General features: G+C 42.1%; 1 protein-coding gene across 3 annotated transcripts in view; it reads right to left on the reverse strand.

Annotated features, from left to right (window-relative positions):
* The window catches only part of epha4b (eph receptor A4b), a 57,022-nt gene that overhangs the window by 5,702 nt on the left and 36,789 nt on the right, over positions 1-14,531 (reverse strand). For all 3 annotated transcript variants that reach the window (XM_037277041.1, XM_037277043.1, XM_037277042.1), the window contains 4 exons: positions 7,454-7,521; positions 6,806-6,931; positions 6,365-6,550; positions 236-297 (listed from right to left, as the gene is read on the reverse strand). In XM_037277041.1, the coding sequence (XP_037132936.1) occupies positions 236-297; positions 6,365-6,550; positions 6,806-6,931; positions 7,454-7,521 (442 nt within the window). The remainder of the gene's footprint in view (positions 1-235; positions 298-6,364; positions 6,551-6,805; positions 6,932-7,453; positions 7,522-14,531) is intronic.

Here is a 14,531-nt window from a genome sequence, read left to right on the forward strand (position 1 = left end):
TAAAAAACATAAAACATGTTCCATTATTATATCGAGGCACTGCGGACAGTCTTTATGACCCTTGTTATAATTCGCACTGCTACAACAGTTTTTTTTTATTTATTTTTTTATCAATGTGTGATTTTTGCGACTGCGTGTGTCGTTTTAGGCTAGCTTAGTTATTTTGCTTTGGAACGAGCATCAAAGTCCTGCCACACGGCCGTAGACCTTGAAAATCTGGCCGCGATTGACTCACCTTGAGGAAGGTGTCTAGCGATCCATTCTCCATGAATTCTGTTATGATCATCACCGGCTTACCTAGAAAGAGACGTAACAAGGCAGCTGTAATGAAGCGCAATTATATGGAACAAAGACCGACTATAAAGAGACGTAGACAGGCAAGCGGCGCAGCCCGCAGCTGTGACCGGCCTTCTTCTCTGGCCCCGACTTGTCTCTCGTGGGGATAATGCGGCGTGTCGTCATCAGTCACACTGACAGCTTCTAATCAAGCCTCTCCATGAACGCCAGGCGATAATTAGAACGGACCGATCCACGAGAATATCTGCGTGTGTGCGCGAGAAGGAGGGAGGGTGGGTGTTTTGGGGTGGGTTCTCCTGAGATCTCATGAATACTAATAAGCCACAAGGGAAAGGACGAGCGGGGGTTGCTCTTCAATCACCGTGCACCTGCACATGTATGTTTATGCGTGTGCAACGGGAAGGTTGACTGACAGGCTCCGTGCCCCTCTGCTTGGCATCTGGTCTGGCTTACAAATGGCTAACAAAGTAGATGCAATCACACACAAACACACACAGACTAAAAGAGCTTTTTGGCGAGGCTCACTCAAGGCAGGAGCCCGGACGGCCCTGATTTGCCAATGGCAAACAAGCAAAAATCGTTTTGTATGCGTGTTTATGGAAAGATAGTGTTTGTGTTCTTGGTCCCTTGTTTTTCTTTCTATTTTTTGGGGGGGAAGCTCTGTAGCGTGCTTTATATGCAGGAAAAGTATTGATTTGACTTTAATTGCCAACAGGTTACACTTCCATGTCGAGATATGAGCAGATGAGAAAGGCAAGAAATGAGATCAGAGGAAATTAAAGTTACAAGCGACGCTTAGGAAAATAAAATGAGAAGATCAAATGTATACAAAGAGGAGTTGCTTGTTGGGCTCAGAATCTTGTCAGAACAACACCGCGGAGGCCTGGAGTTAGATTGTAGGTAAAGGCGGCAATGCATCACCTTAAATGAATTCACTATCTGTGCAGCAAACACAAAGACACACACACAGAGCTGTGGGTCTCTGGTGGTGGTGTCTTTTTTGACAGTAACATTAGTCTCAGGGATAAAAGTGAAAGGCAATTGGATTTTCTTGTGCTGGAGGTGAGGACTGCTGCTCACATTTATCTCCACACGGGGTCCCTGGATTGTGTGTCGCTTTGTATTTGTTTGTGTAGCGTTTATTACTTTGCGTCCCTCCGTTCTTCTGTGTCCGAGAACTGGTTTCGGGGCATGGCGAGTAGAAATGGTGACAACAAAAGTGTTCATACAATACTTGGTGGGATTTGCAGTGATGGAAAAGGATGGGATGCTTTGCCCCATGTGCTTGAGCCGCGTATGTGCGTCGGGTGGTAGGTTGTATGTAGGATTAGCAGAGGTAGCAAAAGTACTCACACCCGATAAATAATAAAAATAGTCTGGTCTGGGCACATGCGTAAAGTACATTATATCTTTTCAATATCGGAATAAAAACGACATTTTGTTTTTTAAATAAATGATAACGATTGTGCAACGATTAATCGGCAACTAAATGAAGAACCGCGAATCCTCAGCATTCTCCGATTTCTGCAGTCATCCCTAAAATCAGACTGATTATGCATCTTTGTGCAAAAACCTGATTTTAATTTGGAAAAACCTCCATCGTGTTTGCCTATTTTCTGACTTAATCGATTAATTAGTCTAAGATTAGTTTAATTAATTAGTCTGCAGCTCTACACTCACTCGCGTAAACAGCTATCTGAAAAATCGATTATTTGCACTTTGTTACTTTCCACCACTTTGGAGCCCATGCACATTTTTACCATCCATAACAAAGTCATACCTCCCAACACTGACGGCAAGAAATTGAACAACAAAAAGTCGTACGCTGCATGTTACCCCGTGAAGTATTGACTATAGACTGTAGGCCGACAGTATTAGCTGTACCGGGAGAGAAGCCCAATGAAACACATTCATCCTTTTGTCTCAGCCTAGACGATCAACATGAACACACACAATGACACACACCATCAGCAGCCATCATCTGGACACCTGCCATACTAAATTATCCTTGCAAGTGACAGATAACAGAGGTTACCAATAAAGTCGACCACACACGTTCCAGCTCAGCACATTGACTCCTCGCAGTTGACAATGAATCCTTTTCATTTCCCAGAGCGACTTTTTCCACTTTTCAAACAAAAATAGCAAACACTTGCAGGGTGGAGCTTGTCACGACCCCCCCCCCCCACACACTTTGCCAAAAAAGCACATAATTAAGTCATCATATTTCTATTCACTCACATTTAATACCTTTCATCATGCTGAGAAAGAAGTCAAAGAGCTGGAAGGGTTGGAGGGGGGGGGAAGTGTTGCTCCGTGATTGGCTATTGACATTCTGCCAGGTGGAACGTCAGCGACAACTTTCCACGTATTTACGGCGCTTCATTAAGTGGAAATAAGCATCGTCTATCCTTTCTCGGCCATTGCACGATAATCATCACAACCTTGCGTGTTTGTGCGGGAGTTGAAGCCAATGGCGCTCTCTCGATAAACGTGGGGAATTCTTTTTTTAGGGGGGAATTGTCCGTCTTTTTCACCCGTTAATTAGAAATTGAAACGGCACAAGCCAAGTCGACCTGGGCAGTGGAAAAGCGGCAATGGAAGTGATAGTAAACAACACATTATGGTCAATCTGGTCAATTTTATTATTATAGCGTATGTGCCTGTTTCTGGGCATGAGGGCATTAATGGGCGTGTAAATGAAAGTGTGTGTGTGTGTGTGTACACATGAGTACAATTACGTTATGTGCCAGTGACCTGCATTGTGACGTTATTGAATGAGGTTCAAAGTACAAAAGAGAAAATTAAATAATTGCTGTATTGATTAATGTTAGTGTTGTGAACTAAATGATATATTGCTTTAAAGCAGGACAGGTCTGTGTTCTGGGAAGCGAGGCCGGGTGTGTGTGTGTGTGGGGGGCGCTGCAAAACAGGTAGACAGAAATTCAATAAGCTTATCTCCTCGCCTCTCTCCACCTCCCCTCCTCTCATTTCCTCACGTTCATCTCCTCGCCATCCGTCCTCTCGCCCGCCTGCCTTTCTCGTGGCGAAATCTCCGCACACATCTTTCCCCGTCACCCTCATTTGTTCTCAAGTCTTATCTTGTCTAATTTCCTCGCTCTTGTATCCCATCTCATCTCACCCCCCCTCCTCCTGTCTTCCCTCCATCCTGCAACCATCATCACCTTTTCCTATCTTAACTCCCACTCGTTTGCTCATGTGCACCTTTGCTACTTTACCTTTGTGAAGCTGCTTAATGCAAATAAATATTCAGCATTTGATCAGCCGATGCGATGGAGTGGCGTAATTGAGGGTTTTCTCCAATGAGCTGATTGTGGCAGCGTCTTTTAAAAAAAAAAAAAGCCTGAGCGGCGGCTGGATCAAATTAGACATGCAGTGAATGAGATGAAGGGATGATGAGAGGATGGAGGAGGGGAGTAGATTGTGGCGTTTTTCCCGATGTTAAGATAGAGAGCGGGGGGGTCTTTTTTTTTCCTCCCCTCGCTTGTGGCCCACCAATCAGCGAGACAATAGCAACAATCAGATGACAGACAGCAGAGACGCTTATTAGGGTGGAACACGGCAGGAACTGAAGGCTTACGAGCTTGTAAGCTGACAGAACGAGCATAAAGGATGACAAACGCTGGAATTGAAAAGATTGTAGCCAAAATGCACTTCAGCACCAGCGCCACACAAAATAAGACTCACAATTACAAGAAATACTAAAAGAAGGCAATTTTTTTGTGTCAGCGAGAACAATAACGGATTGCTTTAGAACATTTAGACAAAGGGGATTTTTGTTAATTGCTGGGCTATTGTTGGTGTAAATGAATCCCATATTTGAAGTATTTACAAACTAGTAAATTGGAAAATGTCAATTGCCAAGGAGGCTTTTGAGGAAATTATGTTCATATGGTTAAACTTTTGCCGAGATACTACTGCGAATTTTAATAATGCAAGATCTGAGTTTTTTGCCGACATATTCACTTTCTTGTGTTCATACTTTAATTGGTTAATAAATAATTCAAATAGAAAAAAAAATGGTGTTGCATTTACACCACAATTTTGAAATCCTTCAAGTTTCCCCCAAAACCGCAATATCTCCTTCCCTTCCATTGAAGTCTCGTTAGCAGCCCAACCTTCTTGAACCCATCTGAGCCCAGCGCACGCCGGGTCAGCCCGGCTGATTACATACTGAGGATGGTGTAAAGGGACCAGCTGGTGGCAGAAAGAAAAGCCTGAAGGAATTATTGACCCATCTGAACCGGGCCATCAACAACCTAGCCGGGCCACGCATGCACACCTTAGGCTGTGACCTGTGAAATGACGTCCTGCTAGCGCCATTTGTTTCGGGAGAGCTCTATCACCCTCTCAATGTGCCGTGACGGCGGGGGAACTGGATTAACCAATTTTAAAAGTCAAAAAGTGAAAGCAATTAAATGTACACACGGAGATGCACACGCACGCACACGCACCAATCCGCTTCTTTCTTACCCCTTGCAAGTGAAGTGTGGTTGCAAGGAACTCCCACTAGATTTCGGATTTTCAAGCGTGTTAATACTGAGTAGTACTGTTGTATGCTCTGTGTGGTAATGCTCTAAATGTGTTTAAGTAGCAGTTGTTCGAAGGTTTATAGTTAGCGTAACGTGTATGCTAATTTCTAGTATGTATCGTATAAATATAATAAAATTACGTTTCCACCGTTGGATAGTGGAAACGTAATTTCGGTTTCTTTGTGTGTCTTGGCATGTGAAGAGATTGACAATAAAGCTGACTTTGACTTTGACTTTGAACTTCAAATTTCTCTCTCTATATATAATTAAATAATATTTTCTTATATATATATATATATATATTTATATATATTTATATATATATATATTTATATATATTTATATATATTTATATATATATATATTTATATATATATATATATATATATATATATATATATATATATATATATATATATATATAAAAGAATATATATATTCTTTTTCATTTTATATCTCAGTTTTATAATAAAATTTAATTGGGAGTGATGGCTAAAAAGTATTACTTGCCGCCAATTTTTATGACGGCAACAGTTCCACTCCGTAAGACAGTAAAAAATGGACTGAACTAAATGAGAGGTCAGTTCCGTTTGCGGGACGGATTGCTTTCAACTTTCAAGGTCCCACTTTTTGTATAAAAGCCTGCTACTATTTGACAGAGACAGGGTGGCCTGCACAGCAACAGCTCGAGTGTTATCGGTTTCTGCTTTCATTAGAACCACATCAGGGCATGTCATCTGCTGGTGAAAATGTAGTGAGTGAGAGATGAAGATAGAAAGATAGGCTGAATGAGAGAGGGGAGACTAAATGAGAAGATAAGACCAACACTGAGGGAGAAAGCCGCAGCGTGAGATGGACATACGAGACAAGAAGATAGATGGAAATAGAGAGAGTGATTGCTGGAGTGGGCGCCACAGATAACCAATCAGCTCTGTTGTTGAACCTGGCCTGTGTCGTTCACCTACGCACACATGCACAATGGCTCCAACACAATCGCGCAGGGCGTGCACAGTCACAGTTGCCATGCGTCATGAAGGCGTAACCATGGTAATGGAGCTTGAGCAGAACGAGGGTCAGCTCTTGTTTACACTAGCTGTGTGGTACAGGGGTGGAGCGTCAGTTTAGGAATACATATTTTGGACAGATATTGCTTTAAATTGTAGAGCGACATGCGGAAGGCTGTTTTTTTCTCGCACTGCATGAAAATCATTTGCGCGTCCTCGCTAATCACCATCCTATTTTCTTTATCCTCTGTGAAAAATGATTCATATTTTATTTCAATTTCCTGAATCATTTACAGTAGTAATTGTGAAACTCTTCTTTCTTTGTATCTGCAAGCGTCGATTATAGTGCCACCTAGTGGCCAGGTCACACATGCCAGAAAGAGCCGCGGTTACATTATGATTTCCTTGACATGAAATGCATAGGGAAAAAAAATGTAATTGCCATAATTGTGAGCTTAATTGTGAGCTGAGGTTCCATTGTAGTGTGTATGTCATAGAAGCGTGACTCACATTTCGTGACCACTCCCTCCAGCCTGATGATGTTCGGATGGTCAAATTGTCCCATGATGGAGGCCTCTGACAAGAAGTCCCGCCTCTGTTTATCTGAGTAGCCCGCCTTCAGACTCTTGATGGCCACGTAGATCTCACGTTTTCCTTGCACACGCAAGCGCCCGCTGCACACTTCGCCAAACTCGCCTACAAACACACACAAAATATTGACTTTGCACTGTTGTTTGAAGGTTTGCAAACATTATAACCTCAATGCTAATTTGCGTTAGCCGCCAATGGTGTTTCACATTATATGTTAGCATCAGCTAGCTGACTTTCATTAGATGAAATTACATAGTTTGTGTAAAACTATGTTTTGTGTCTGGAACATTTTCACGCTGATAAACAATAATACCCAAGATGACACGAAACATGAATAATATTTTCAATATGCGAATGTACCGGCTCCAATAACTCTCTCGATGCGAATATTGATGGCATCGATCTCTTTGGCGAAGTCTCTGACAGCCTGGTTGGGGTCTTCATAGGTGTGAGGATGGATGTACGTCCGACTGCCGGGAAGCTTAACTGCGCACATGCAAATGAGGAAGAATAGAAAATAGTGAGCAAACATCAATTGTTCTTCCACATCTCATAAATGTTACAGGAGGATTAGCATATTGGCTTTATGGGCTTTAATAAAAAATGGCGCGTTTGCTATCCCCGCTGTAAGACTGTCGGTGGTGAAATGTGAGTACGCCGCTCAGATGGTGTTAAAATGGTTATGTAATTAGACACATACACTAACTACTTTGTTAGGTGTGGTGATAAAATGACACGTCGGTTTAACGGGAACACATAAGGAGACTCCTCCTACACGAAAACATTTGCGCAAAAACTGTTTATGCCAACATAAATGTCAACTTTACTGTTTACTGCGCAATGCTTACACGAGGAAACTAAATTGAAATTTGAGCCAATTTGTTTTAATCAAATACACGACATTAGTATCCATGCTGATATGCAAAGTAGTAGCAGGGCGAAACATGTTTTTACTAACCCCCTAAACAAACACACACACACACATGCACTGGGTTTATGTAATTTTACCTCGGCCATGCTGGAATTGCATCTTCTCTTCATCGGGGTCTTGCTTAGCTTTGATGTATCCACAGTGCCTGCAAAACAAACGCCCAGCTGGGTGAGCATCCTGCTGTATGAAACACACACACACACACACACACACACACTCAAACCCGTATGCACACTTTCTCCATTAGAGTACAACTCAGAGTGGAGAATAAAATAAAATAAAATTCACAACCGATATTCAAAACGTACTGAATATTTTAAAATAACCGATCCATATTTTTGAAAATATATATTCAATGACATGAATTTAAAAAGACTAGCCTTAAAATCCTGAAAACCTTGATTTTATTTCCTCCCATTCTTCCTGTCAAGATTGCGCTTTGCTAAATATCGAGCATTTGTGAGTCACAGATGTTGCACATCCACCACATTAACGCTCTGCAACCCCTCTGGCCATGACCGCCTCCAGATTTACTATGGGGTCACGCTCCCACGCTGACACACACGTCCTGGCCCCCAATCCGACCCCCTACTCGTCGGTGCGCACACCCTGCGGTGTGGTCTCTGTGCAACGACCAAAATATTGATCAATTGATCAACCAGCCTGTCGTCCAGCTGCGAGGAAGTGTTTAACTGATTGTGTTACGCCGACCTTGCAGTGGGATGATGCCGACGCATGAGTGTGTTGTGTATTTTCCCACCATGTTGAGCATTATCCAGAAACGGGTTTAACAGCCCCCATCAGCCATAAACACGTGAGACTCGCTGCTCTTTTAGATTCAGCGCAAATATTTCAAGCCCAACCCCATAAAATAAAAAAGCAATTCCACTTAATGATGAACTAAAAATGATTTAAACACAGCATGGCCTCGTTTGTCTGATGGTTGGTGGAATTGAATTATAATTTGCTTGCCTATACTTCCCTAAGGCCCGCCGCAAATGACATATGCGGATGAACACGAGTGAACTGGACAATTGCCAACAAAAAGCCGAACACACACCTGGTGATTGAATCTTGCATATGTACCAACTTGCACCATTAAAATTGTACGCTCATATTTTTTGGGAAGAGGTGGATTGCCATGTCCTCTCCAGCTTTATTATACACTTTGTACTATTTTACACATTCATAGACAGCACATGTTTATTCAGCTACAGTGACTCTCCACGCTTCGCTTTTAAGCCACAGTTAGAATTTTCACAATATATTTTTCAATAGATCTCTTTCAACAAGGGGTTTGAACAATAAAAAAAAAATGCAATTGACTCCCGTGCATAAAATATGCAAAATTGCAGAAGAGGCGGGTTCGGGTGCTGCTCGTTAAATCTCAGCCATTTGGTGTTTAATGCATGTTTGAGTTTTACACAGCTGACTGCATGTATGCACGGTTGGCGAATACACACACACATTATAATCCAGTCGAGACTTGTATTTGGGGGCAGTTAGGGAAGGGTGGGGGGGTGTCACCTTGTTATCAGCTGGGCAAAAGCAAGTCCATCACCATAAGTCGATCATTACTACCTCTTGAAACGCACAAGCTTTGGGGCATGTGTTTCGAACCAACATATGGGGACCGGGGGGGGACACTGAGTCACACTTCTGTGATTCTCCCATGGGTCCACCAACCCCTACCCCCCCATCCACATGGACATGCGTGTTCTATGAAACCAAAAGCACCACTATGTTGCTCCATATTTAATAAGTGTGTGTGTGTGTGCGCTGTGCATGGTTACAGATGTGAATGAGTGTGTGTGTGTGACTCTGATGGGAAATGAACACATTTCCATAGTAATTACAGAGAGACTCATTTCTCCTCTCCAGTTAAAAGTGTCATGAATCATTAGCGCTACACTCTGAAACATGGCGTGAAACCTGACACGGCTTCCCCTTTTGTTTCCCAGTCTTCCATATTTGGGCGCAACACACTGTTCGTTCATAACCTGACGGGAAAGCTGTAAGTTTGAAGCAGAGAATTTGTCGTGAAATCCAAACTCAGTTTTGTGTCTTTAAGCAATTTTATGAACCAAACAAGCTCCTGGTTGACGATAATGAGTAAGTTAGTGCATCTTCACTTTTTTGGTATGAAAGGTAGTGAAGCCTCCTAGTACACACACACACACGCGCAGCTTTTCCTGACCTACATATTTTCAAAAACGTCAGCTCGAATCCCGATTCCACTTAAATCCTTATTCACGCGCGTCTCTTCAATTTAGTCACTTTGTTTTGACTAGTTTGTGACAATCGCCTGAAGGTCCAAGCGTGCGAGCCACAAACACAAAGTCATCAGCTTTTGCATGTCATTTGTGCAAGGTCGTCACATTTTCAAGGCCACAAGACACGCACACCAAAATGCACGATAGTTAGTCACGAAGTTTGTCGCTTTCACAGATTGTTGGTGTCATAGTGACGCAATTACACACGCGAACAGACTTTTGCCATCCCGGCTGAGCTCTCACCTTTCTTTCTGTTCTACTTCAGCGATGACAACAGGCTATCCCTGTCCTCTAACACTATACACGCTACATTTGCATATCAATGTACTTTTTAATATAATACTCTGTCACTTGAGACCCATTTGTCATTCTGCAAGCAAGCTTCCCTCGCAGAACTCCATCCTCATAATATTATTGCCGTGGCCCCTCCCCACTTCTCCTCTCGCCCGCTCGCCCTGTCATTCGCACTTTTACGGCCTTTATCTCTCTCGGGGTATTATTTTATTTCCTAATTCTGTCCTTTAGTGAAAACATTCCCTTGTCCAATACATCATATATCAAAGCTTTCTTCCCCAGGCATCCATCCATTTATTCACTCTGGCCCTTTCCTCTGCTCTTCTGGGGTTGGGCTGTTTTTGATAGAAAGAGTGGACTAAAGGGGATGGGAAGGAAGGAAAGAAAGAAAGTAAGGGAGTGGATGCGAAGGAGTGCTGACAGGCAAGAAAGCACAATGGGGTTCCATGCCTGCATACCAACTAACAAGCAATCACAAAGGGGGGTGGGGAGAGTCGAGGGGGGGGGGGTCAGCCGTAAGGGGAAAAGAAAAGCAAGCGGGTGACATAAGGGATGTGGAAAGAAAGACAGAGGGTGAGGCAGAGCTTGTGCCGCAGCAACGTGGCCGGAATGCGAACAACTATTAGAAGCAGGAGGTTGTTTTTGGACAAAAATAAATCAATCCTGAAGTTAAGGAAAATTCTAAGATAGAGTGGGAATAACTAAGAATGTGACTTCAGAAAAAAACATCCTGTTAAATAGGAGGAGTCAGCCTACACCTTGATTAATTCAAAAATAAAGTTCAGATGTTCTGGTAGGCTTTTCCTGACAAGCAGAAATTTGAAATTTTTATGTCAACCAACACTGGTTGTTCATAAATCCCAACTTCCGATCTCAAAAAAAAAAAAATGGAGCTGTACAGATTGTAACTTCCGTTAATGATGGCGCATTTTTTTAAATTTATTGAACAAGGGTGTGTAGACTTTTTCTATCCATCTATAAATTTGAAAATACATCGTGTGTGGCTTCATGTTAGTGAATAACCTTGGACGGATATTAGCATGCGACACTGGCAGGCAGCTAATAAAGTGTTTGTAGTTCAGCAGCGTGTCACATCACCTCCTTTGTTTTATATGACTGGCCGCATTTTATAGGATTAGCGTCAGGCTGCTAGCTTGGCCAGATTGATGCGAGCTGAAACAAGGGAGAGTCAGGAGGGCTCGGATGTCTTTCACATTGCTCTGCTCCCGTCTCCTTTTCACTTTTATTTCCTGTCTCGCCACATTATTTTCCCTCTGCTAATCAGAATGACAAGAAAAATGAAATCATTACGTCGTTAGTCACCCCCCCCTCCCCCGCCTCGGTCCGCCCGGCCCCGCGGCATGACATCTATCCTGTTTCCCGCACCACCTCACCTTACTACCTATAGGCCGCTGTTTTCATTCCTCGTGGTGATTACTGCCGCCGATTCCATTTCGTATCAAGCCATTAAATTAAAACTAATTACTGAGAATGAAATTGATGGATTCAATTTACCATCTTGTTATTTCACGGTAAAAATGTGGCTGGGCACACCACCTGACTGACCAAACACATTTTCTGCCTAGATACCACAATAATCAATTTAACGGCAGAGTTCAAATTAACACACACACAGGAAAAAAAAAAAAAAAAAAGCAGTGAGTGCTCTAACATAAAGTCCTTTCCGACCCAATCTCCATTTTGTCCGTTGGTGCCAACAATCTCTGACCACACCACTGTAAAAAGATTTACTCAGCGCTGGCTAATTATCAAGACGGGGAAATGATTAGTGGAAGAGTTATGACTAATAAATCTGTTTGTTTCATTAGCGCCCTGTTTGGAAACATTTCAATTAGCTCCTTCTCATTAAGGAGAATGGAAATGGGGAAGAAGAAAGGGGCGGGAATGCGGGAAACAGCAAGGTTTTTATGGTCACGGGAGAAAGAGAGAAAAGGCAGATGAATCGTGTGTCATCAAGTCAAGTGTATTTTTATATATGTAAATAGATCCGTATGTAGATCAGTAATGATGTCACTTCCTTAATGAGGTCATGATTGTAAAATACCTAATAAATACATCTCAATAGACTTTCAAATTGGAACAACGTATAAAATACGATTCCTTTTTTTATGGGATGTTTGAGGAATCCCAACGCAACATATGCTCATTTGCATAAAGCCTGAAAGATCTTGCAACAAGCTTCCACACACAAAAGATGTCGGGCTACACCCTCCAGTTGAATTGAAAGCGCTCGCTCGCTCGCTCGCTCGCTCGCACCCAAGCAAAACATCCAAATGTTTCTAATAACATCATTCTAATATCATCACATCCCATATCCACAGCACACAATAGACTTCCCTGTTTTTTTGTTTTTTTTAGTCTCATGCAGACAATGCCTTGAATGCCAAATCAACACTCACATTTCTATTTCCACTATATTTGCTTGTAAGAATAATTCTAGTATTTCTCTTTTGTTGACATCCAAGTCACAAAACATCCTCGGCAATGACTAGTCATTATCCGAAAAAATCTGAATGTCTTTGAATTCCAAACACAATACATGTCTTTTTTATCTTTTGGCTTTTTTTTCCCATGGCATATCAACTCCTCTTCTTTTGTGTCATTAAAATTTTAAGACTAACCTTTGGCGGCGTAACAGATGCTGTGGAGCTAACGTATATTGGCATAATGTGCCAAAATTATCCTAGAGATGTAAAGGACATATGTCCCTACAGCCATATTGTGTCTTTATTTGACTTTTTATTATATATTTTCGAATCCCTAGTGTTGGAAAGTAAAAAAAAAAAAAAAAAAAAAAGTACTTAGACTCTTGCCACAGCTTTTTAGTATCAGTAGTCTGAGCACACATTGAGTGAAAGGCCATCTGCTGAATTCATGGTTATGCTAGTCGTTCGCTCGCCTTCCACCATTCACACCTGCCAGCCTGCCAAAGTCCCCCCATGAAGACCAGAAGTGGCAAGTTCGCACACAAACACACACTTCCATGCCTGCGCTTGCAGAGCAGTAATGGCACCCATACAAGCGTAACTGGTGTGATTTGTCAGAGCCACGTGACATCTGAGGTGCTTTCCACACTTTCTCATGTTTCCCCCCATGGTGTAACAATAGCCTAATAGCAAAGCGATGTAGCTACCGTATTTTCCAGACTATAAGGCGCACCTAAAAACCTCAAATTTTCTCAAAATCCGACAGTGCGCCTTATAGTCCAGTGCGCCTTATATATGGACCAAATTCTAAATTTAAACTGGCCCGAAGCATTGTGTCATAAAATCAATCATAAGTGGCCCGCTGAAGAATATGAATCATGAATCAAAAAGACAATGGATCATTATTTTGTGATTATAAAGTAATTTGTTGCGTCTGAAGTTGAAATAAAAAAGATAAAATGGAGAATGATGTGATTTGGATTAAAAATCTGACATGATGCCTGTTTACTGCAGTCACAAACACCAATATCACCCTTCTTATTCATACAACTATAACAACAATAAAACATTATTAACATTATTGATATATTGTTATTGTTTTCACTATTTCAAGTTATTATGATTGTGATTGCATTAATGGTGCGCCTTATAGTCCGGTGCACCTTATATATGGACAAAGTTTTAAAATGGGCCATTCATTGAAGGTGCGCTTTATAGTCTGGTGCGCCTTATAGTCCGGAAAATACGGTATTCCTATTCTTGGAGAAGTTCCAATGAGGAAGAAAAAATGCAAATGATTGGAAAAGAGGACCTAGAAAGAAAAAAAAGATCACATGAAATCGCAATTAAATAATTTTTTCCAAAATTGTTCAGCACCAATTCCTTTCCCTCTATGGCAGCTGAGCTCTTCTGCCGCTGCTCTCGGCTTCCCGACGCAGCTTTGATCTTCGCCCCGACATAAAACACACAACTCAAAGTCTCACCTAATACACAACGGCGCACAACTTTTGACAGCCGCACAGATGCTATTTAATCGAGAGCGGTAATCAACACCGCTTCCTCCTCGCTGCGTCTAAATAGGGGGGGAGATGCAGGGAGACAGCGACAGCGACCTCAAATTGATGTCAGCACATCGACCTTCCTGTAAAACTCACTTAACACCTCCCGGCCTGTGAGAGCTTATTAGTATGAGGGTGCGTGTCACGTCACGTGTGTACGAAACGTGCTGCATTTAACAACATGTTTTACGGCTCATAATTCCTTTTTCGAGAATAAAAAAAAAAAAAAAATGTGCTTTTTATCTGTGGAATGAGTGTGTGAGTCTTGGCCTGATTACATGCTCCGCCTGATCAACAATCACCTCAATCAATACTAATGTTTTTAGTGTGTGTTCATTAGTGTGTGTCCGTGTGTGTGCCGGTGCATAGGTGCGTGTTGATCTCAACCTGTTGTTAATCTAGTCGGTACTGATAAAGGTTTAGATTGTTGAGATTACCCTTGAGCAAGGCACCCCCGCCCCCCTTTTGCCTTTGGCCTCGTTCACTGCCTGTCTGTGTGTGATTTGGTTCTATGTGTAGTGTGAAGCACAAAATATACAGCAGAGTGTAAATTGAATTTTCCCCTTGAGAGATTATAATGAG

The sequence above is a fragment of the Syngnathus acus genome, chromosome 17 (assembly GCF_901709675.1).
Source record: "Syngnathus acus chromosome 17, fSynAcu1.2, whole genome shotgun sequence".
Classification (NCBI taxonomy): domain Eukaryota; kingdom Metazoa; phylum Chordata; class Actinopteri; order Syngnathiformes; family Syngnathidae; genus Syngnathus; species Syngnathus acus.